The 24,081-nt window shown below is 45.7% G+C and overlaps 1 protein-coding gene across 2 annotated transcripts in view; it reads left to right on the top strand.

Annotated features, from left to right (window-relative positions):
• Positions 1-298: 298 nt before the first annotated feature.
• ATP11C (ATPase phospholipid transporting 11C (ATP11C blood group)) overlaps positions 299-24,081 on the top strand; it is a 102,088-nt gene continuing 78,305 nt past the window's right edge. The window contains exons 1-2 of one of the 2 annotated variants that reach the window (XM_028715463.2): positions 299-437; positions 1,862-2,494. In XM_028715463.2, coding sequence (XP_028571296.2) covers positions 2,492-2,494 — 3 coding nt within the window. In that variant the 5' untranslated portion in view covers positions 299-437; positions 1,862-2,491. The remainder of the gene's footprint in view (positions 438-1,861; positions 2,495-24,081) is intronic. The other variant, XM_028715459.2, reaches the window with a different exon arrangement.

Raw genomic sequence — 24,081 nt, forward strand, 5'->3', positions numbered from 1 at the left:
TATTATTATCACCAAAGCGCGGCATGCTGCCCAGATCTTGCCTCCGGCCAGCCTGACAGAGCCGAGGAGTGTTGGCGAAGCTAGGGACTCGCCCCCATATCTGGGGCTGCTCTCTGGGAGGAAGAGAGGGAGAGCCCCGCCGTGGGCTGTTGCTGCGGTTGGTGCCACGACTGGAAGAGGAGCGATGCGGCTGAGCGGCAGAGCGGCGCGCCGGTGACCGCGGGGCTGGGGGGACGGCGAGCGGGGGCTGGGGGCGCCTCTCCGCTCGCCGCAGCGTCCCCACTGACCCCGAGGCTTGGGGACCCGTGCAGAGGGGCTAAGTGCTTGTGCCAGTCGGCTCTAAGAGACCAGGACTACCCCACTACCACCCCACTGCCCCCCTCTCTCCAAGGCGCTGCGGCAGTCCAGCTATGCTTCGCAGGCAGATCAATCGCTTCGTAAGTACCTCTGTGCCACCCTAATTTTGGAGGTGGGTGGGGAGGTCCGTACGAGATGGATGCTCAGTTCTTCCCCTCCCCGCTGTGTGCCCGAATGCTTGCACGCCTGCAGATGCTTGCGGAATGATGGAGGGTGGGGGTGACCGGTCTTTTGCTCCCCTCTAGTTCCCCAAGTGCACCCAAGCGAAGTCATCCGTTCTCACGACTATCCCAAGGCCTAAAGCATCAACTCCCCCCCCCCCCGCACCTTCAATCTAGCCACCGTGTTGTTTTCGCAATCTGCCGCCGCCGCCACACTGCTGCTTCCCGAGTGTTATTTATAAAGCTCAGCAAGTTGGCTGAGACTCACAGGTAAAGGAGCCGTCTCCCCAGGGTACCCGTTGCACAAAGGGTGGGTGGAAAGATGGCGTTTGATTGGCCGCTTTGATCACTTTTCATCCTTTTGTTCTTTCTAAGTAGGGGAAGCACATGCAGAGGATTTGCAGATTGGCTTTGAATCCCTAGGGCTTCCCCTTTTATTTTTTTTAAAGGATGGGGCGGATTTTGTGGGTTGGGAACACGTTTATCCTTTCCTCTTGGCAATAGAACTAAAGAAGGCATGGGAAGAAGGGGTCAGCCAAGGAATGGGGAGCAGATTCAGGACAAGCTGGAGGATGAACTAATTCCCTGCCCCAAGATTCATTTAGTTAGTTTTTACATTTATATTCCACCTTCCCTTCAGGGTGCTTCTCCCCACAACAGCCCTGTGGGGTAGGGCAGACTGAGAGTGAGTGACTGACTCCAAGGTCACCCAGTAAGCTTCATGGCTGAGTGGAGATTTGAACCCTGGTCTCCTGTGCTCTGGCCAAGGACTCTAACCACTGCACTGGTGATGACCACTGCCTAAGGTTGAGGCCCACACTTCACAGCTGAAATATATTTATTGTGGCGTTTGTATATCCCACCTTCCCTCTGAGGATTTCCACATCCCCATTTTAGCCTCAGATCAGCCCTGTGAAGCAGGCCAGGCTGAGAGAGTTCAAAACAGCCCAAGGCTACCCATTGGGCTACATGGCTGAGAATGGATTTGAACCTGCGTCCTTGACGCAACGCTGTGACCACACTGGGTTGGGAGAATAGCTCAACCCAGGAGACAACTCAGTTGGTTAGAGCATGGTGCTGATAACGCCAAGGTCCCTGTATGGGACGGCTGCATATTCCTGCATTTCAGGGGGTTGGACTAGATGATCCTCAGGATCTCTTCCAACTCTAAAACTCTATATGATTCCATGAGACTGTGTATCCTCACACTACACGGGGGAATACAAATTTGACTGAACACCTGCATTAAGGGGGAGAGAAAAGCAGTGCTCTGCAAATAGAAGATTAGCTCATCAGGGTGAAAGGTTGCAGTGCAGCTCATGATTCTAGGTTTCTATCCGCAGGGAGTTTTAATGGCATTCCGAAATGCGATTTTTTGCCACATGCTGTTTGAAGGGCTTCAGCCTGTTTCTGCTGCTTAAGAACTGAAAACAAGAAGAGCCCTTGCTGGATCAGGTCCTCTTCTCACAGTGGTTTGCCACATGCCCCCAGGATGGCTGCAAGCAGGATTGTGTGTGCAACAGCACGCTCCTCACTGGTGAATCTCAGCTACTAGGATTCAGAGGCAAAACTGCCTCCGGCACTGGAGCTGTGCAGAGCCAACTTGCCTTAAGAACATAATAAGAACGCTGCTGGATCAGGCCCATGGCCCAGCTAATGCAGCAGCCTGCTCTCGACAGCTGCCAGCAAGATGCTTCTCGGAAACTCCCACAAGCAGGACCTGAGCACTAGAGCAGTGCACATTCCTGCAGTTTTCAGCAACTGATACTCAGAAGTGTTGCTGCCTGGCCACTGATAACCTAATCACGCATGAATTTTCCTAATTGTCTTCTAAAGCAGTCCCAAGTGTGTGGCCACCTCTGCCTTCTGCGAGAGAGAGCTCTGTATTTTAGCTATACGCTGCATAAAGAAGAACTTTCTTTTCTTGTCCGGAATCTTGATGTGTTCAGCATACAACTGACCAGGCTTCTCAGATGGTAATGGGCAAGTTTTTGGAGGAGAAGGAGATGTCTGTTGCTGACTGTTAATATGAATGGTTATCTGCAACCTGCATGCTGGGAGGCAATAAACCCTGGGGTACCTTGCCCTGGGATAGGGAGTGTTGGACTTGGTGGGCCTATTGAGTCTGAGCTGATAGGCAGGGGTGGTGATAGGGCAGCCTTGGCCAACCTGGTGCCCCCCCCCATGTGCTTTGGACTATACCTTCCTTCAGCCGCAGAGACCATGGCTTTGTGGCTTGGGGCTGATAGGAGTTATACAGAGGGCATCTGGGTGGTGAAGCCTGATCTAAAGAGTCCGTCTAGTCCAGAGCCTAAAGTCATCTGTCTGCACCCATCCAGCCCACTCTTCTGTGCCCAGCGAGGTGCCCCAGGTTGCTCATAGGCGGTGCACTGCCCCTCTCTTGCTTTTACCTGGTACATACAAATAGATTGCTTCTGTAACTGGAGGCTTTATTTAACTGTAATTGCTGACAGTGGTGCATTTAGGTTTGTCTGCAGCTTGTGTCCTTAATAGGCTGTCCCCTATTGGAAACAGTACATTGGATTTGTCAAACACTTCTGATCCTGCGGGGCCCTTACTGTTCAGCCTCTGATCCATCTTTAGAAATAACACATTTCAGATATGCATGGATTGGTGGTGGTGGTATTCTGCATCAAGATCTCTCATTGCAACCTGTTTCCAAATGTGTATTTGGGTTGAACCGCCTACCAACTAATTTGAGAAAAGGATTTCTTTTTTTCCTCCTTTGGTAGAAAAGAGTTGGCTTAGAAAGGTGATGTTACAAGGTCAAATTGGAAGTGTCCTGGATGTTTTTAGAGCTTACCTTGTACCACTTTTAAAAAAAGGGAATTGTTTCTTGGAAGCGGTCCTTTGGTGCAAGTTTTCCTGACCACCTGCTGGGATGCTGCATTGCTGTTGCAATCCCCTGGGCTATCAGAGACTGAAGTCTTGTGCATTGCAAATCCTCATGTAATACTTGTTTCCCTGCAGTGGAAATGGCTTAAGTGTATAGTATTGTTCTCGTGCCTTAGCTTAGTGCTCCCGGAGAACATGCTTTGCATGCAGGAGATCCCAGATTTAATCCCAAGCACTTGCAGATCGAGCTACCCTGTTTGTGACAGGGGAGGAATGACATGGGAGTGACTGAGCTGTGGGCATGAGCAACCCTAGTTTATCGTAACTTGAGAATGTGAATAAAGGCAAACAGCTCTACCTTGTTCTTGGTATGTGTGTGTATAATGGATGCCTATGGGAAACTCATGAGCAGGGAATACAGAGTGATTGCAACCCCTACGGCTTGACTCCAGCATTTAATTCTTAGAGGTATACTGCCTCTTACCATGTAGCTTCAGTTGTGTATTGTAAGTGCTCTCAGTTGACTATCCTTTATGAATTTGCAACCTCCTTTCTTTACACCTAGCTATAAGAAACTTCAAGACGCAAGTCCCAGTTTATACTGCTGCTTCTTCCTTTCTTTTTAAAACAAGTTTTCTTTTTGAAAAAAGACAAATATTTATATTAAAACAAAAACCTGGAGATTCCCGAAAGTTCAGAAACTTTAATGTTGGTGGTTGTTTTCGCTTTTTTTAAAAAAAAAAATGCTTGTAAACTTTTTGCACCCTTTCCTTTCAAGTTTTGTTTTAAATCTCTCAATTTTACAGTTTTGCTCAGCCTGCTGTTATATTTTCCGTGTTTCATTTGCCTTGTCTTTAATTGTAGGCATTTTGGAGTGTCATCATTTCCCCGTTTTCCCCCGCCAAAAGTTTTTTGTTTTTTTTTGCACAATAATTTAGAAGGGCTTTTTCAGGAAAAAGGAGTAGAGTTCATAGTATGTCATAATTTGTTCTGTGAATTTGTGTTTACAGTTCTTTTGCAAGGCAGCAAGCTGACAGTTTACTTACTTTGTATGGCTTTCTTTTTTTAAAAGAAACTCTGGACTCCTCTCGGAACAAAGAGAGAACCAGTGTTGTGTAGCGGTTAAGAGTGTTGGACCTGGAAGGCCAGAGTTCAAATCCTCACTCATCCATGAAGCTCCCTGGGGCACCTTGGGCCAATCGCTGCCTCTCAGCCTAACCCACTTCACAGGGTAGCTGTGAGGATGACAAGGGGATGGTACCTCGAGCTCCTTGTATCGAAAGGTGGGATAAAAATGCAATGCAATAAATAAATGGCAATATTTGGTCAGCAGGAAGCCGCATCTCCAGCAGTTAATAGTTATCTGCATTCTGCAGTCCATTCCATCACTTAGATACTTGGATCCTGACCGGGAGCCTCAAGGCAGCCAAGAACCGCCATGAAATGCCAACAAGACAAAAGTAGCTGTTTGATTTCCAGGCTGCCAGATCGTGAGCAGCAGCGATACTGCATCAGCAGCCAAGTCCAAATCTAATCGCAGAGCATCCTTTTAGAAAGTACTGTTTTGGCCTGATGTCATAATGTTCAAAAGGAAGAAGGCCAGTTGAGGCTTCTAGGGCAAGGGCACCCATATCCCGGGTGCCACAGATGAGAGGGCCTCACCCCACAGTCACATGCTCCTAACAGCTTAAATGGCAAAAGACATGTGGCTTCCTGGCCTCAGTGGCTGCGTAGCTATAAGCCAGGAACATAGGAAGCTCTGTTAAAATGAATCAGACCATTGGTCCATCTAGCTCAGCATTCTCCGCACTGACTGGCAGCAGCTCTCCAGGGTTCCACAGGTGGGACATTCTGAGACATACTTGGAGATGCTGGAGGTTGAACCTGTATGTGAAGCAGATGCTCTTCTGCTGAGTAATTGCCCTTCCTCAAGTAATCTAAACGTACAGTTCTCTCAGCCCACTTCTTCCAGGTTTATGCATTCAGGTAAACAAACCACGAAGGAGGTAGCTTAGCACGACCTCCCACCTTGCAGGTGTTGGGCTTGAGCTCATCCAGCCCAATGCATCATTCCCAGTGCTCAGGGACGATGGGAGTTCTAGTCTACCAACATCCCCAAGCCGGGGAAGGCTGGTTTGCATGATGGGATTGTAGTCTGTTTCCCCCCGAACAAAACAAGATTCATAAGCCAACACCAAGCTGGCTGGTGATCTTGGCTTATCAGGGAGAAACGAACCATAATCCTGAGTTCAGATGTAATGCAAAGACACCCCCTTCCTATTTTGCTTCCAGCTGTGCAAAGGGTGAACTGATGTGAGAGTGACTGGCCTGTGTGCTTGGCCCCCAACCCCAATTATCATTTAGGGATTTTGAAGGTGAAACAACGGGACCTTAATTTGCCTCCCGGGAAAAAATCTGGAGCAGTTGGGAGCATACACCCAATCCTTCACACGCCACCGTGGTCCTCAGAATGTTCTCAAGAAGGACGTTTGTCCCTTGAGGCTGCAGCTTCTGTGTTCAAATGGCTCAGATTGCTTAAAAGCCAGCACATGGATTCTTCTTTTTGGAGGTTGATGCCTTAACCTCTCTCCTACTTCTCTGCCTCCCACCCCCGCCTTCTTTTCTTCAGATCGTTCTCAATTCCTCACTCTCTGCCAGTTCTTTCCTACTCCCTTCTGTTGTGTAAATACACAGCAGATGGAAGCTTCCTGGAAAACCATAACTGGCCTCAAACCGACTCCACGATCTGCTTTGCCCTGAGAAGTACATAACTGGGGGTGGGGGCCTTTCTTAAAGCAACAGAAGGTTTGAGAGCATATCTACATATGTCTGATATAGAGGAACATAGGAAGCTGCCTAATGCCAAGTTCAGACCAATTGTTCCATCTACCACACTACTGTCTGCACTGACTGGCAGCGGCTCTCCAGGGTTAAAGGGAGCCGTCAACGTGGGGTTCCTCAGCATTCAGTTTTATCCCCTGTGCTGTTTAACATCTATGTGAAACTGCTGAGTGGGGTCATCCGGAGTTTTGGAGTACGTTGTCAGCAATATACGGACGGCACAGAGCTCTCCTTTTTTACACCTGCAGGGTGAGGCAGTGGATGTGCTGGACCGTTGTCTTGCCTTGGTAATGGACCGAATGGCTGGGAGATCACCTGCTCTTGATGGGGTTACACTTCCTCTGAAGGAGCAGGTCTGTAGCTTGGGGGTACTCCTGGATCCTTTGCTGTCACTTGAGGTGGACTCTGTGGCATGGAATTCCTTCTGTCAGCTTTGGCTGGTGGCCCAGCTGTGCCCTTGTCTGGACAGGAATCGCCTAACTTCTTTTGTTTATGCTCTGGTAACCTGTAGGCTAGATTACTGCAATTCGTTATACGTGGGGCTGCCTCTGAAGACAGTTTGGAAACTTCAGCTAGTGCAGAATTCAGCGGCCAAATTGCTCACTGGGTCTGCATAAATATGTCATGGCCTCCCACCCCTAATATTTTCAGAAACAAAATGGAGAGGGAACCCTGAAAAATTAAAGCTACAGCTTCAGGTTTTCTCACAATTTTTATTACCTGAGCTTTTACATGCAAAGAGCTTTCAACATGCCTAAAACGCTCTGCAAATTATGGGTTGCAAAAAGGGATCTTGAAAGATCTTGCCCAGATACTTGAGATTGCATTGATGATTTTTCTTCTCCCTCCTCAAACCTTTGGGATCCATAATAGCTAGCAGCTTGAGGAGTTTGGGGAGGAGGGGTAGAACTGCGGAATGTCCTGCCTGTGAGGTCAGAGTCAGGCACAGCTGTTTCTGCACCTGGAGTTTGCACGCCTCACTGCAGGGTTAATGTGTAAGTTTGCCCTTTTGCACATTGCTCTGGAAGCACCAAAACGCAATCCTTTGCCCCCTCTGCTCTGTCTTGACCATCGTGGCTGATGGTCAGAGAATGATGGGCTTTGGAGTGTGTCAGCATCTGGAGGACCTCAGTTGGCGAGAAAGCTGCAGAGCAGGCTGCTTATAGCACAGTTGCAATACTGTGGGTGGGCGGGCTCTGTTCCTCTGCTATCTGCTCACATGGTTTTGACTTAGCAAATTCCTGCAACTACCTTGGTATTTATAGAAATTCATGAAAGGCCTGGGTGGATCCAGATTGTATTCCTGGAGCCTCTCCTTTGCAGCATGCAGAGAGTCCTGATCCTCCTATGCCTTTGCTATGCTGGTGCTTCAGAGATGCAGAAGAACGGTGTGGTGAAATCTTCCTGGTCCATACTTACTTCTCTCTGTGGACAAGAAAGGAGCCCCCTGACTTAAGTGTTCTCACTTCCAGAATTCTATTTATTTAAGCTCCCGTTGCTAGTGGAAAAGTAGCCTGCTAGCAGTGTGCTGGCTTTCCAGGTACAGGGAAGTGTTTGTGTGTGTGTGTGTGTGTGTGTGTGTGTGTGTCCAGGGAGCATTCAGACACATTCCCTAATCTTGTGTATTCTGAAGTGCCCCCTGAATGTGTCCGTGCATTCTTAATCTTTCAGAACCATTGCATAGAAATACTTTGCCCACCCAGTGAGAGCAGGGACAGTGTGGCCCGGTGGTTAGAGTGCTGCACCTAGTGAAGCTTATTGAATGACGTTGGGCCAACCATTGCCTCTCAGTTTAACATACCTCACAAGGTTGTTGTGATGCTTAAATGAGAAGTGGTGAGCACAGGGGGCATACAAATGCAGTAAAATAAACCAAGACCAAAAAAAAAAAAAAAAATCACAGCAGGGTGAAGTAAATTGGGAGGAGTGAGGAAATAGAGGGAAGATGGATTCTCTTTTGGTTTTTATTTATTTTAATGTGGAAATTCCCTATCTGGAAAGTTAGGGGATATTGAACAGTAAAATTTGATGCTGAGAGTTGTGTTGCCAGTGAAATTTCAGCTTTCAGTTAGGTTTCAGATATGCACATTTATTTATACCCCGCCCTCCCTGGCCAAAACCAGGCTCAGAGCGACTTTTTTCAGAAGAGACCTATAGTGAGTGCAGTGGTCAAGAAGGAGGGAAGCGAGGGGCAGATGGGGCTCGTCATCAACCTGCGAAAGTAACCCAACTAGGAGAAGGAGAACTCTGACCCTAAACTTTGGAGTTGACTTCCGCAAGATGCAGTAAGGGCCGTGAACTTGGAAGGCTTCACAGGAGGATTAGACAGATGGGTGGGACTGTAAGCGGCTGCTATCCACAACGGTTGGGCCGCTCTTCCTTGGTCAGAGGCAGTGTGCTTATGATGAACCCCAGTTGCTGGGGAGCGCAGGTGGGGACAATTGCTCTTGTGCTGGGGTCCTGCTTGTGGGCTTCTTCTCATTGATATCTAGTTGGCCATAACAGGATGCTGGGCTAGCTGTGCCATTGGCTTGATCCAGTGGGGCTCTGCTTGCTTCTTAACTCTGATCAAAGCAGTGGCCTGAATCCTCTGCAGCTCAAAAGCTGAGAGGAAGGCTTGAGCTTGTCACACTGGCAGGAGTTGTGGGAGGTGGGAACAGTCACTGTGGTGAGTGAAATCCAGCGCTCAAAACTCCCATTGTCCTAGGAGCGTTTTTGCAACAGGGAATTTCATTAGCACGAGCAGTTTCTGAGCTCTGGGAACAGTACTGCGCCTAATATTTCAGATTAAAACTGCCACTGCTGGGGCAAAAGGAGGACCTTTTTCTGCTTCCCCGCTTCCAGGCACTCTCGGAGAACTGGAGAAGGGATCCTCATAAGAATATTAGGGGGGCAGGCAGGGGAGGTATAGCTTTGTTTTTTGCAGTCTTCAGGTGAGGACTAGACCATGTGAAAAATGAATGTAAGATTTTAGCTGCAGTTCATTCATTTTCAGCTTTGTATTCTTGTTATAGAAGAAGTGTGCCTAGACATTCTGCTGTTGCACCCGTAACCTAGGTTAAGGTGCCATTTAGCTCCTAGCTTTCATATCTCACTTTCTAACACTGGTGAAATCATAGCCTGGTGCCAGGTAAAGACTTTTTCTTCCCAGGCCTCTTGCCTCGCCCCACCTTGGCTTAGAGGTGAGCTATTTGTTTGGTTTACCTTTATAATGGTGGCCTCCCTAATTTGGCACTCCCCCACCTGACAAATGAACTGAGGCATGGTTAATCCTTTGCAATCCACAGCATTCCAGATTTTGTGATGTGGTTCTCCAAGCAAAAGAGTTGCTCATAAATACATGTATTAGCGCAAAGATGTATATTAAGCAAAATTGCATGCGGGAATTCACATAGCATTGGTGCACGGAAACGCATATGAATTTCCATGCTGATGCTTTTAGAAAAGTACACCGTTTGCTGCAGAAAGTGTGTTAATGTAAGCTTGGGAAAATGAGAAACGAAAATGGGCAGGATTTCAAGTGGACTTAGTGGGAGTTGGTTCTTAGTAGACTTTCACAGGATTGCATTGCGAAAGCTTTTACATTGATTGTTACGTTTCGGAAAGAACCTCAACTTCCAGAACTGAGGGCTGGAATATACACGTTGTAAATTAAATTGGCAGTGCCTTAAGCTGGTCCATATGCAGTCAATGTGTGAATCCCATTTGTCTCGGTGCTTAATGAATGCCGTTTTGGTCTTTGACAGCTGTTGAACAGAATCTCACTTCTGACCTAGAGGAGCTATCTAGCTGATCTCATTTGGAGAGCACTTTCTTAATGCGCAGAGATTAGTCAAACCCCTGGATCTGATCCTGGCATAATATCAGGAGTCTGGTTGCATTAGGGAGGATTAGATTGCCATGTAGTTCTGCTGGAAGCCTGGATATGAGCAGTTCCATTCTGTCTCCTGGGACAAGAACCGCTTAGCGCGTCCAGGGCTACGTTGTCTAATAGCTTGGAAAGAATGTGCGCCTAGGGTGGCGTCTGGTAGCACAAATGAGACCCCCCCCCCCGGCCTAACAGAGCCCTATGCTGTGTTGCCTCTCTGCAGTGACATTGCCTCTTTGCCTGCCCCCCTCCCTCCGCCACCTTAGCTTCTCTTTGAAGCTAACCTTGAATATCAACGCTGAATGAATACAACCGGCTGGAGGCTGTGTTGCCGCAGAGTCGGCATGAATCCATTTAGCGTTAGCCGGGGCTGTGCAAGAGTGAAAATTGGATCCACAATGCATTTCGCTCCCTCGCTTGGAAAGAGGCGCAAGCTATTAACTTCCCACCTTTTCCTAATGTGAAAGACTGGCGGATGCTGGTGCCAGGTGGATGCTGTGGTCTCCACCCTGGAGTGCCATTATAATGGGGTGGCTCACTTTTGGGTGGTTGTTGCTGGTTTGTTCTGGTGTGCCACTTCTGCAGTTGGAGCATTTGCGGTCACGCTGCTGCGAAGAAGGGGCAGTGTTTGCTAAACAAGTTCCACAAGCCAGTCCAGGTTTCATGGGCTGTGGAGCCATTGACCCCTAGTGCAGGTCAAGTCCATCCAAAGTCCTAGGCTTGAGTACAGTTAGGGCCGAGAGACATGTGACGTTACCCATTCTTTAAACACAGGATGCTTACCCCCCCCCCTTTTTTTATGAAGTGGAAGCCGCCACAAGGCTCTAAGCTGAGATGCATACCCTCCTGTTCTGGATGGAGGCCTTGCACCATTTCTTGCCAGGGGCCATCCATAAAGGGGATGGGAAGCACATTTCAAAGTGCAGCTGCTCCTGCAGCTGCCTTCTCTTCAAAATGAAAGTTTCCAATTTAAGCACCTTTTTTAAAAAATAAAGATTACGATAACATGCAGCTTGGCTATCCATAATGTGGGTTTTCTTGAAAGTTTTGGGTAGGGATTTCTTTTTCTTCCAAATGCTCTAAATTGACCAGGATCTGAACCATCATTTTGGAGACTCTTTTGAATATCTTCCCTGAGAGGTCCAACAAATCAGCTCCTAAATAGGTGGCAAAAAGCTGAAATGTGTAGTATCTTATAGACCTACTATAGTGGTTAGCTCTAGTCACCTTTTTGCTTCTGAGGTTGAGATTACGTATTTTTAAAAATACGTTGTACTTGATGATTGGCCGACCATAATAAATATTCAGTTGATTGATAGCTAACCATAGGAAAGTTTAACCACAATTAGGATTCAGATGTCACATTGAAACTATGGTTAATCGAAAGCAGAAGTGTTGCAAGAAGAGAGAGGGAATGGCTGAGCCTGTGAAGGGCTGGAGCTAGACTAATCTATAGTTTAGCATTACTTTTCATTGCAGCCAGTAACCAACTACCTGATTGGTTTTTGTACTGTATGTCTTTTTGGAGAGGAAATTCCGAAAACTTAGCCTGCAAAAATGTTGTTCTGTTGACACTTTTCTTTGTCTTTTAGATGGCCGCATAGATATCTCTCTTCTATCTCTATGGGTGGTGGTGGTGGTGGGACACACCAGCTGTTGTAAAGCGTGACTTGTGAGTTAATCCTTTATCACCATAGTAGAGTAATTACCGCAAGCCTTTCCTTACATCCTTCTCTGTAACCCTATTTTTATCTGCCCACCCCTCGAAGATTGTGGGAGCTTGCGCATGAACACAGCTAGCATAGCACCCAGGGTCTTCAGTAACTAATTTTGTTGAGTGCTACCCAAGAGTTTAATATGTTCTTTAAAGAACGGGTGAACAGCTGGGATTCACACTTAAAATCTTCACAGACTAGCATGTTAAAGGGAATTTGCTGCTAGCAAATGTTAATGCTTAACTGTAGCAAATGCAGCTTGAGCCTGAAAACTGGAAAGAGAATCAGTGGCATTTTACCAGTTCGCTGCAACTGAATCTTATCTTGAAAGTAATTAAACAGGAAAGAAGAGATGCTCAGTTTAGATTGGCATATGGGACATTTGTAGCAATGTAAACATTCCCCAAAGTTGCCCAGACCTTAGGGCACAATTCTCCTTTCCCAACCACAAAGATAATTCATAGGAAATCTGTACGTTTTTTAAACAGATAATTAGCTATAGTAGAGGGACGCGGGTGGCGCTGTGGGTTAAACCACAGAGCCTAGGACTTGCCGATCAGAAGGTCGGCAGTTCGAATACCCGTGACGGGGTGAGCTCCCATTGCTTGGTCCCAGCTCCTGCCCACCTAGCAGTTCGAAAGCACGTCAGAGTGCAAGTAGATCAATAGGTACCGCTCCGGCGGGAAGGTAAACGGAGTTTCCGTGCGCTGCTCTGGTTTGCCAGAAGCGGTTTAGTCCTGCTGGCCACATGACCCGGAAGCTGTACGCCGGCTCCCTCGGCCAATAAAGCGAGATGAGTGCTGCAACCCCAAAGTCAGCCGTGACTGGACCTAATGGTCAGGGGTCCCTTTACCTTTAACTATAATAGGCAGGAGGTTATCGTTGGAAGAACATGAATAGGGATCATGTGGGCAGCATAGCTAATTTTTCATGCGCTGCCTGAATATCTGTGAGGACTAGATGCATGAACACACTTGGCATTTTCAGGGTGGGAATTACAAGTTCCCTTGATTGTACTGAAAGTTATAACGGTATTACTATCTAGACTTTTTAGACATGCATCATTTCGCGACATAGTAATTCAGTTTTACTAGCAAAACGGAGGTTAAAGTAACCCCTTTCCAGCCCTGGGAGGAGCACAGCGAGCATTTGCACAACACACCTACACACTGAAGCCAACACACTAATGTGTTGCTACACACTGCTTGGAAAACTCTGGTCTAGGTGACTCTCGGGGTCCCTTCCAACTCTACAGTTCTGTGATTTTATGATAGGTATGATCCTGAACATCTGAGAACTGAGCCACATCAAACTCAGTGATGCTTACTTATTAATGTGGGAAATACCCTTTGGTTTGCAGCTAATTTACTTATATAATAGAACCTATGCACCACTTAATGGTAAAAACTGCAAAGCGGCTTACAAAATATAAAATCGTAAAATCAATAAGAATTCACGACCGTACTTCAAAGCATACTCAAGTTAAAATATTAAAAGAGATTAACATTACTTCAACTTTCTAAGCATCTGGTTAGGCTTGACTAAAGAAAAAATAAATTATTTTTAGCAGGAATGAAGAGAGTACAGTGAAAACTTCATCTCAATAGCCAGGGATTTCCAGAGTTATAGGATCTGCCACACTGATCGATTCTTACAAATGTGGAATGGGTATTATCTGGCATCTGCAATATTGCCAATTCTGCCAATCAAAGGGGTCAAGTGAACACATGTGGGGGAAGGTGATCTCATAGGTAAATTGGGCCCAAGTTTTTAAGGGGGTTATATACTAGTAGCATCTCCTTGAACCTGACAAATTCTTTATCTCTCCCAACTTCAGGATTTTAAGCTAGCAGATATGGGCAGTTCTGCTTTAGGGTGTGTTGCCTATAAAGTGGGAACAATGAAACCGGGTTTTTTCCTGGGTCAAACAGTGGAAACTGTCGTTTGCCTTGAAATCTACCTAAATGTATTGTGAAACCTGTTGGGAAAGCTATTTAACTATTTGCATGGGGAACAGTTGGATCAACAGAATGACCACTGCTTTGATCCTCTTTCTTCAGAACAATTGGTTGTCTGGGTGAATTATGAGATTTCTCAAAAAATATCCAATTAGCTGCTTTTGACTAGAAGTACTGGAATTGTACTCTGTGGCACTGCAGTGTGTTTCAGTGAACTCTTGTAATGCATAAAATAACCTGGCAAACAAGGTTGGTAACACTGGCCTCTTGCTCATTTCTTTTTATTATTTTTATTATTTTTTTTATTAATTTCAATTCATTACACAGACATTCAAACAACAGAGAAAAGAGAAAAACATACCAAACACAGAAAAAAGGAAAAAAGAAATTTCATAACAAAAGACACCGACAAATTAAACTTACAATAAATGACTTCCCTTCATCTCTGGTTTCGGAGTATGATACAAAATATTGTAATCTGCAGTTTCGTTTTCTTAAATCTCTTTGCGTCGCAGGCGTAATTTCTAGCCTACTGTGATTTTTAAGTTTTTAACCTCTAGTTTAATATATGACATAAATTTATTCCATTCATCATTAAACTTTGTGGTCTTTTGGTTTCTTATTTTCTGTGTCATTTCTGCCAATTCTATATAATCAAACAATTTAGATTGCCACTCCCTTATAGTTGGGGCCTCTTGCTCATTTCAGATGAGTTCAGGCCATAGACAAGATTTGAACCGGAATGACTTTGTCCAGAGCAAGTCTGGTTATGAGGGAGAGAGCCATGAAAGCAGCCTCTGCCAAGCTGGTGCCCTCCAAATGTTTTGAACGGCATCTCGCATCAGCCTTAAGCGGAGGTTGGATGGCCATCCGCCATCTTTGATTTAGCTGAGACTCCTGCATTGCAGGGGGTGGACTGGATGACCATGGGGGACCCTTTCAGCTCTACAGCTCTATGATTCATAGGAAACTTTGGTCCAAATCCATGCTTGGCTCCAGAGGTCACTACTTGACCTTTTGTGAGTTGCTTTTTTCTCAGCCAACCTACCTCACAAGGTTGTTGAAAGCACAAAATGGGATGAAGATGACCCACAGATATCAGGCTCCTTGAAAGTGAGGCGTGTGATCAAATTGAGGCTTACATATTTGGTCTTAGAGGGATGGAGCTGACTTTTATCGAGTGAGACCCTGGGAGGAAGGTTTACATTCTGCCTTAAGTGTGGTGGTGTGTTTTTATGAACATGTTAAGCCAATGGAGTTTTGGAAGGCTATATTTTGCACTTATTTCAGCAGCAAGCGATAAAGGCTCATTGGAGTTTACTCTGGCCCCAAAGGAAGGGCTTGGCAACATGCTCATCGGTTCCTGTAGCTTGGTGGCTTTGCTAAAAAAAGAAGCAACGCAGACTGAAACCTGCAAAGAGACACCCTTGAGGACCCCACCAAAGTCTTAATGGCTTTTGCTCTCTGTACTCTTGAGAGATGCCCACTTGGAAAAAGTGCTCCTATTTCTGTCCCATCTTTATTTCCACTGGCCTTTTGTGAAAACATGTCACGTGCTTTTGTTTTGTTTATAATTTCCTTGTTTTTGCCAGATAGAGAGGCGCTGAAAAGAGTTTTCCTTCCTCTGTCCTACCAGTAAGACCAAGAGACAAGAGATCAGAATGTTTCCTATTTCTCCCTGTCATCAACCCAGCCGTTACGATTTCATCTTTCAACACACTTCCATTGACGTAAAATATCTTCTTTCCATCAGCATAAAAATATCTTTCTGCATCACTACTACTATGTTGTCCTTCTTGTGAAAGCTCTTTTGTCAGCAGCTTCAAGCTTCTGGTCCTCATGACGTCAGACTTTTTTTTTTTTTTTAGATGCAGAGGAGGGGCTTCCTCTTGGGAAGGACCTTGCTCTCCATCCATGGCTCTGACTCCTCATCCTCGGGGAAGAGGTCATGGGTTCATAGGATATATCTGACCAGGAGCAGAATGTGCCCCCTGAACCAGCCTTTGATGTCTCTGTCACTTCAGATGTTCCGTCACCAGTGCATCCCACAATGCCAACATCTCACTAGCCTGAAAAAGTTGGGCTTTTCTCATGCTATATCCTACACCTGAGTAATGCATGAATCAGGATTTGCTTTTTCTTTGTGCTATCGGGCTGGCTCACATGTTCAACTGAACACAGTGCAAGCTGTCTCCACACAGGAACAAGCGTTGTGTGAGAGTGTGCCCTTGTTGATTTGTTTAGATGAACTGTGGTACTTACAGATAAGGCATTGAACTTTACAAGTGGATAACTGTAGAAGGGTACAGCTTAACCATGTATACCTCTGAATCAGTAGGATGTTATTTGGAATGTGTGTACCGCAAAAAGACTGCCTTTATGCTTCGAGTTCAGTGTCTGGTGCAACTTTTAGGGGCTTGTGTTTCTTGGTGTGTGCGTGTGCCGGGTGTTTAGTCACTTCGGCGCCAGTGGCTAGGGAGGCAAACTAAATCTTAAGTGCTTAACCTGCTGCTTGTACTACCACAAGAAACTCAACCCACTTGCCACCAATTAAATAAAGCAATTTAAAAACAAAGCTATTCTTTGCTGCTAGAGTTGTGTTGTGAGTGAAATTTCAGCTGTCAGTTGGGTTCAAGATTTTTGACATGCATGCTTGGGTTCTGGGGGAAAAGCCCAGGCTCTGGCAGATTGATCGGACAAGACCAATAGTGAGTCCAACGGTCAAGAGGGCAGTTTCTGCACATGAGGGGCAGATGGGGCCCATCTAGAAGAAGGGAATCTCCAATCCAAACTCTCTGCTCACTTGCAGGTTATCCTTGGGAGAGGAAAAAGCCAAGGAGTAAACCTTTCACAAATCCAGAGTGGAGTCCCTAAGGCAGTTGGATGGCACCTTGTACGCCTCCTTCAGGCAACTCCTGCAGCCAAGCTAGCACCAAACATATTGCTCTGTTTTACTTTGGACCACATCAGTGAGCCGAGAGGCAACCTGGACAACCCAGGACCTCCATGCACTCCATGACCACACTGCCGAGACTTGAGCCCCAGGGAGGTCATTTACTTTGACTTCACCCCCTAAGGCACACTCCAATGTCTTTTGAGACAGATGGATGCCAACAGCAACAACTCTTGAAAGAGCATTTCCAGCGCAATCTTCTACATGCTTACTCAGAAGTAAATTCTCGCTTTGTCCCAGTGGGACCTCACAGTTAAATTGCATTTTGAATTTTAAAACATGCTTTTCGTAAGTGGGCAACCCCAGTCAGCAGAAGCACTAGGGCCAGCTTGTGTACTTGGCAACCTACTTGGCAAAATGCTTTTTAGAGCATTTTTAATGCTCACATTCCAATTCTACCCTAAACTGGATCTTTAACAAGCCTCAAGCCGGTTTCTCTTTTGCCAACCTTCCCTCAAGTCAGCTCATGAGGTAGGAATTTGAAAAAGAGAAGTCAAATAAAATAGAATGGCAGTCACCAAATGTCTCCACATTCATTAAACCAGTGGCCTTTCTTGGGTTTTGTATAATTATGTTGGAGCGTTCTCCTTATCTTTCTCCTGGGGAAACATTTGCTTTTCAGGGTGTGAAGGCAGCAAGCAGAAGGAGAAAAGTGAGACAGGAAGCTGCTTTCTACTGGGTTAGACCATTTTCTGTTCTAGTACAGTTATTTGGGTTAAAGACGCTTCAGGTTGAGCGTTTTCAGGTTGTATCCTGTGGCGACCCAGAAGTAATGGAACAGGTTACTTCCGGGTTTCGCCGCATTCGCAGATGCTCAAAATGACATCATGCGCAGAAGTGGCGAATCACGACCCATTCATACGCAGGCGCAGGTTGCGTTCTGCTCAGGTTGCAAAGTTTTCCCAGACTGTCTTGTGCCAGTTCAAAGGTGTTTTGGTTCATGCATTGTGCCCTCTCCACTCTCCTCATGTGCTGCTACTTCCCATGGTCTCATCCTGCACTGGCCTGCAGTGCCCCCCAACAAAAAATAAGAGCAACTTCTCCTGATCAAAGCTGAAAAGATTGAAAGTGAAAGATCAAAATAAGAATTTTTGAACCTCGATTACATTTTTTTGCTTTGTGTGATTTCAGTTTGGCATCCTGTGTAGACCCTTACCTGGCAGTTAAGTTCTGTTGAACTCAATGGGGGGTGACTTCTGAGCTGATGTGCATAGAACTGAACTGCCAAAAACTCCAAGAGCAGTGATGTCACAATCTACTCCAGTTTCTCCTGAAATTGCAATGAAACCACTCGTTATCTGAGCAAGCTAAGTAAGTTTACTTGGGGATAAGTCCCAGTTGTTTCGATGTGGCTTACTCCCAGGTAAGTGTGAGTTGGATTGCAGCCTGTATTTTGGTCTTAACAATGCATTTCAAATATAGCTGTGTTTCCTGGCTATAAACTCGTTCAATTACAGTAAAATGCAGCAGCACATTTACATTTTTAAAAAACGTAGCATAGGTCCAAAATTTCTCCACTTTCCGCTTTGAGGACTTATGACTTAAGTTTGTATAGCCAAGGTGCAAACCAATTTATAATCAAACTGCTTAGAGGATTGTTTCATAGGAGCCAAAAGGGGCAGGTCTTTTGTTTTTTGTTTTGTTTCAAAATGTTATGTTACAAGCCATTAGCACATTTTAAAACTTTTTTTAAAATGCATTTAAAATTAAACCAAAAACATTTCCTTCCTTATCAAAACCAGTTATTATTTATCAGCAGAACTAAGTGATTAAAAACATTGCCACAGTTTTGTCTAAATAAATAAAAAACAACTGTAAATGTTGCTCATTTCCTTTTTCTTTATTGTATCTTGATGTTTGCTATTGCTGCTGATTTGCTAATTGTTTTACACTGATGGTTTTTGTTGATAAGTTCTGTGCTGGCTGGTGGTTAATTTATTGTTAGTTCTTTATAGCCATTGTTTTTAACAATGTGTGTGTTTGGTTTCGGTTTAAACTGATTGTAGGTTGCCCAGAGATTGCTCTGTATAAATACAACTTGTCCACTACTGCTGTGGTCTAAACCACTGAGCCTCTTGGACTTGCTGATTGAGGGTTCGAATCCCTACAACGGGGTGATCTCCTGTTGCTCTGTCCCAGCTCCTACCAACCTAGCAGTTCAAAAGCATGCCAGTGCAAGTAGATAAATAGGTACCACTGTGGTGGGAAGGTAAACGGCATTTCCATGCCCTCTGGCACTCGTCACGGTCCTTCGTGTGCCAGTAGCGGTTAGTCATGCTGGCCACATGCCCCAGAAAACTGTCTGTGGACAAAAGCCGGCTCCCTTGGCCTGAAATTGAGATGAGCGGCGCAACCCCATAGTCGCCTTTGACTGGACTTAACCATCCAGTGATCCTTTACTTTTACCTTTTAGACCTTCCTTGCTCTCAGTCAGCCTCCACTGAGGTCCGATTCTACTGCCTGTTTGCATTCTGTCCTCATTGCATCTGGCTGACCACTGTGTGAACAGGATGCTGGACTGAATGGGACCCCTTGCCCTCACCCACCAGGGTTCTTCTTCTGTTCTTAGGTTTCTTTGGCCGCAATCCCACCTCCTCTAAGATAGGAGAAAACACTATTGAACTTAGTAGGATTTATTTCTGAGTAGATACGGTTAGGGTTTCTCTGCTAACATGTTCTCCTGGTGTAGAGAAGGATGGCTTGTATTTGCAAGCCACTCGTTCAAGGAGCTCAGAAAGTGGGCTCCTTTGAGCTGAACACACTCTAAAAGTGGGAAGGTGAACTCTGCTAGATCTCTGGCATCCATCTGTCGAGAGACAGTGGAGTTTGCCTCCAGGGTGAAGCCAAACTGCTGCTTTAGCAGCACCAAAGTGACTTCCCTGGGGCACAAGCCTGGGCAGTGTGAAGAGGGGTCCTGGCCTGCCCAGGACAAGACCCGCTTCTCGGCCTCGCTGATGTGGTCCAAAGAAAAGAAGAGCAAGACATTTGGCATCAACTTGGCTGCAGGACTTGCCAGAAGGAGGCATACAAGACACCATCCAACTGTCTTAGGGATTCCACTCTGGATTTGTGTAAGGTTTACTCCTTAGCCTTTCCTTCTTTTGAAAATATCCCACAAGGCATCTTCAAAAGAAGAAGATTTAGGATGGGCTACCTTCCCAGATTAATAATAATAATAATAATAATAATAATAATAATAATAATAAATTTTATTTATATCCCGCTCTCCCCTGCCGAAGCTGGGCTCAGGGCGGCTAACAACATTCTAAAACATTCATTATAAAATTAATCAAATCAAATTAAAGTCAAATTAATGGCAACCATCAAGCAAAATTCTGTGCAGATTGCCGATTGCCAGAGGAGGGGGTCAGGCTGCGCCCTGACCAAAGGCCTGGTGGAACAGCTCTGTCTTGCAGGCCCTGCGGAAGGATGTCAGGTCCTGCAGGGCCCTAGTCTCTTGTGACAGAGCGTTCCACCAGATTGGAGCCGCGGCCGAGAAGGCCCTGGCTCTAGTTGAGGCCAGCCTAACCTCTCTGTGGCCTGGGATCTTTAGGATGTTTTTATTTGCAGACCGTAGATTTCTCTGTGGGACATACCACATCTGCCCCTCACCTCCCTCCACATCACCTTGACCGTTGGACCCACTATTAGTCCCATCCGTTTAATATTCTGGAGCCCGTCTTCACACACAGGGAGAGTCCCTAACTCACTAAGGGACCCATCAGGTCCCCCTCACCTGGTTTGGCCGGCCAGTCAATTTTGTTTTCTGGGTATGGTCTCTGCTAATGGTCACAATAATGCAGGAAGCCCTCAAACAAAGTCACAGTAACTCGGTCACAGCAACTCTGATTTAGTGGCAGATTGCCTCTGACACTGGAGAGTATTATGCAACCATCATGACTAGTAGGTATCAATAGGCTTGTTGCCCATTGGTTTGTTCTCCAGTCCTGGGCATCTGATCAAGACCTCTTCTGGTGTTAAGAATGAATTATGTCTTTCGATTTGGTGGGGTGGGCAGGTACCAGAGATTTGGGAAACATTGATTTCTATAATGCAAGGCAATTCCCAAGGAAGTCAGTACAAAAAGAGAGAAGTGTGGTTGGTCAAGGAATACACAAACCAATTGTGTCAAGGACAGTTCTAAAATGATAGACCGGGAGTGGTCAACATCTCCTTGGAGAAGCATTTGTTATTATTTTAGGGTTGTCAGCTGGACAGAAAAAGAAAAATCCCGATGGGCCTTTGCATTTTTCAGCTGCTTGAGCTGCAGGAATGAGATGAAGCTGTTTAATAGCAAGGAGATCTAGCATCGCCCTTTCCTAGCTCAGGTAACCTGTGGTCCTGCGGTCGTTGCTAAACTATTTTGACCTGCTTTTAACTTTTTAAACTTTTTTTTTTGCAAGGTTTTGTTTGTATTTCTGTAAACTGCTTTGATATTTATTTTTTAATGACACAAGTGTATACCAATTTTTTAAATTAATAAAATAAAATAAAAGCAGCACCCCTCACCCCTGATGGGAGTTGGGAGTCCAGTAACATCCGGAGGACCACAGAACTTTCCTTCCCTGCCTTCATTTCACTAGACCCAGGAAAGAGGCTGCCATGAGTTGAATTCTGCAGGCATTTCACACCTATGCTCAAGCTACTGCCAATATCTTTATCCCAGGCTCCAGTTCACAAATGCATGAGACTGAAAGGTCATTATAGCTGGCCAGACAATGCGCAGCTGCTAATATAGCACAGGAAGAGGATATCATGGTTTATCTTTTGGCTTCTTTTATAAGCAGAGTTCAGTAACGAGAGCTGTATATCTTCAGCAGCTCCAGCATCCGAATACTGGGAAGCATTTATTCAATGGCAGCTACAACAAACACCACGGGGATTAGAGTGTCTTTGCAAGTGCGCAGTGCTTGCTAGCCAACGAAACATTTTTAGCAACCAGTCTGCCATACTTCTCTCTATGTGTGTGTGCGTGTGTGCTACACCTGAAAGGCTGCTCCTACTGAACTCAGTTGGACTTTATTTTGAGCGGACATGTATTGGATTGCAGTGCTTTTTTACTTCTGGTATAAATGGGTTGGGGTAGTGGTGGTAAAAATGGGACGCGGGTGGCGCTGTGGGTAAAACCTCAGCGCCTAGGACTTGCCAATCACATGGTCGGCGGTTCAAATCCCCGCGGCGGGGTGCGCTCCCGTCGTTCGGTCCCAGCGCCTGCCAACCTAGCAGTTCGAAAGCACCCCCGGGTGCAAGTAGATAAATAGGGACCGCTTACCAGCAGGAAGGTAAACGGCGTTCCGTGTGCTGCGCTGGCTCACCAGATGCAGCTTGTCACGCTGGCCACGTGACCCGGAAGTGTCTGCGGACAGCGCTGGCTCCCGGCCTATAGAGTGAGATGAGCGCACAACCCTAGAGTCTGGCAAGACTGGCCCGTATGGGCAGGGGTACCTTTACCTTTTACCTAGTGGTGGTAAACCCCTGCTTTCATAAAGCTGGAGGCAGCCAAGGCTAGCAACCATTTGCAAGCCTGGCTCAGGACAGAGTATTAATACTGAAAGGCAACTCTTCATTCATGCACATGCCTGCGTTCATGCCCATACGCCCCTGCAAGAACTGGCATGCTCCCAGTGCATTCTGGATACATATTTAACAAGGGAAAGTTTGCTTATTTATGGTAGTTGTGCAAAAAACCTTTGTACTGCACTTGTATCAGATTGCTTAAGAATTTACCCACAATAAAGGTATATTGAAAGCGCCCTGCAAATATCCCAGTCATTGCAGGTGTATTTTCAAGTGTGTGGGTTTTGCATGTGTTCATCATGCACATGTAATATGCAGAGTTTTCCATCAGCATTAAAAAATAAATAAATTGGAAAACGGTGCTAATAACTAGTGCAGTATCACCTGCCCTGTGGCTTACCACTACCTGTAGGAATTAAGAGAGGTGCATAGGAAACACAGGATGTTAATGACTATCCTTTGTCTTCTAAGTTGCAGATGGGTAGCTGTGTTGGTCTGCCATAGTCAAAACAAAAAAAATTCCTTCCAGTAGCACCTTAAAGACCAACTAAGTTAGTTCTTGGTATGAGCTTTCGTGTGCATTGGTATCTGAAGAAGTGTGCATGCACACGAAAGCTCATACCAAGAACTAACTTAGTTGGTCTTTAAGGTGCTACTGGAAGGAATTTTTTTTGTTTTGACTTTGTCTTCTAAAACTTTGTATTGTCCATTATCCAGGCTTTCCCAGAGAGATGATGTTATACCTGCAGGTGAGGCAGTGGAAGTGCTGGACCCTTGTCTTGCCTCAGCAATAGACTGAGGGAGAACCAACAAACTGAAGCGCAATCCAGATAAGATTGAGGCACTGTGAATGGGCGGTTCCCTAGACTGGATGGGTGGGAGTTCGCCTACTCTTGATGGGGTTACACTTGCTCTGAAGGAGCGGTTATGCAGCCTGGGAGTACTCCTGAATCCATCACTTGAGATTCAGGGGGCCTCAGACTGCCTTCCATCAGCTTCGGCTGGTGGATCAGCCATGTCCCTGTCTGGTCAGGGAAAGCCTAACTTTGGTTGTTTGTGCTCCAGTAACCTCCAGGTTGAATAACTGCAATGTGTTTTATGTGGGGCTGCCTCTGAAGATGGTTCGAAGACACCAGCTGGTGCAGAAGTAGACGGCCAAGTTCCTCACTGGGACAAGGCTATTTGATCATATTACACTGGTCTTGGTCTAACTGCACTGGGTGGCAATTAGTTTCCGGGCCTAATTCACAGCGCTAGTTTTGACTTATAAAGCCTTAAATGGCTCAGGACCGCAATACCTCAAGGGTTGCCTTTCCCCATATGAACTGACCATACGGGGCCCTTCTTCACATGCCCCTTCATGAGAGGTCAGGAGAGTGGCAACAAGAGACCAGGCCTTTTCTTGGGTGGCTCCTCGCTTGCGGGATGCTCTCCCCAGGGAGCCTCACCTGGCACCTTGGTTACCAATCTTTAGGTGCCATGCAAAAAAATTCCTCTTCTCCCAGGCTTCTGACTAATTAAACAATCTATGGCCTTCTGTGGGGGTATTATTTTCGTTTGTTGCTATGTTGTGAGTTTTTGTGGTTTTACACTGTTTTTATATAGAAATTTAATAAATTATTATTATTATTATTATTATTATTATTAATGCAGCATTTTTACAACTGGCTTTTAAAAATGAATATAATTATACCATATAATTATTATGTATTAATGAAACACCTTGTATGCAAATGTCTCAAGGCGGTGTATAATACAAATAGCAAAAAACAAACAGCATTTTTTAAAATAATAAAAAAAACACCAAATTAGATGCCCATGGCAGAGACCATTTCATCCACCCAGAAAAGCCCAT

Source organism: Podarcis muralis, chromosome Z (assembly GCF_964188315.1).
Source record: "Podarcis muralis chromosome Z, rPodMur119.hap1.1, whole genome shotgun sequence".
NCBI classification, from domain to species: Eukaryota; Metazoa; Chordata; class Lepidosauria; order Squamata; family Lacertidae; genus Podarcis; species Podarcis muralis.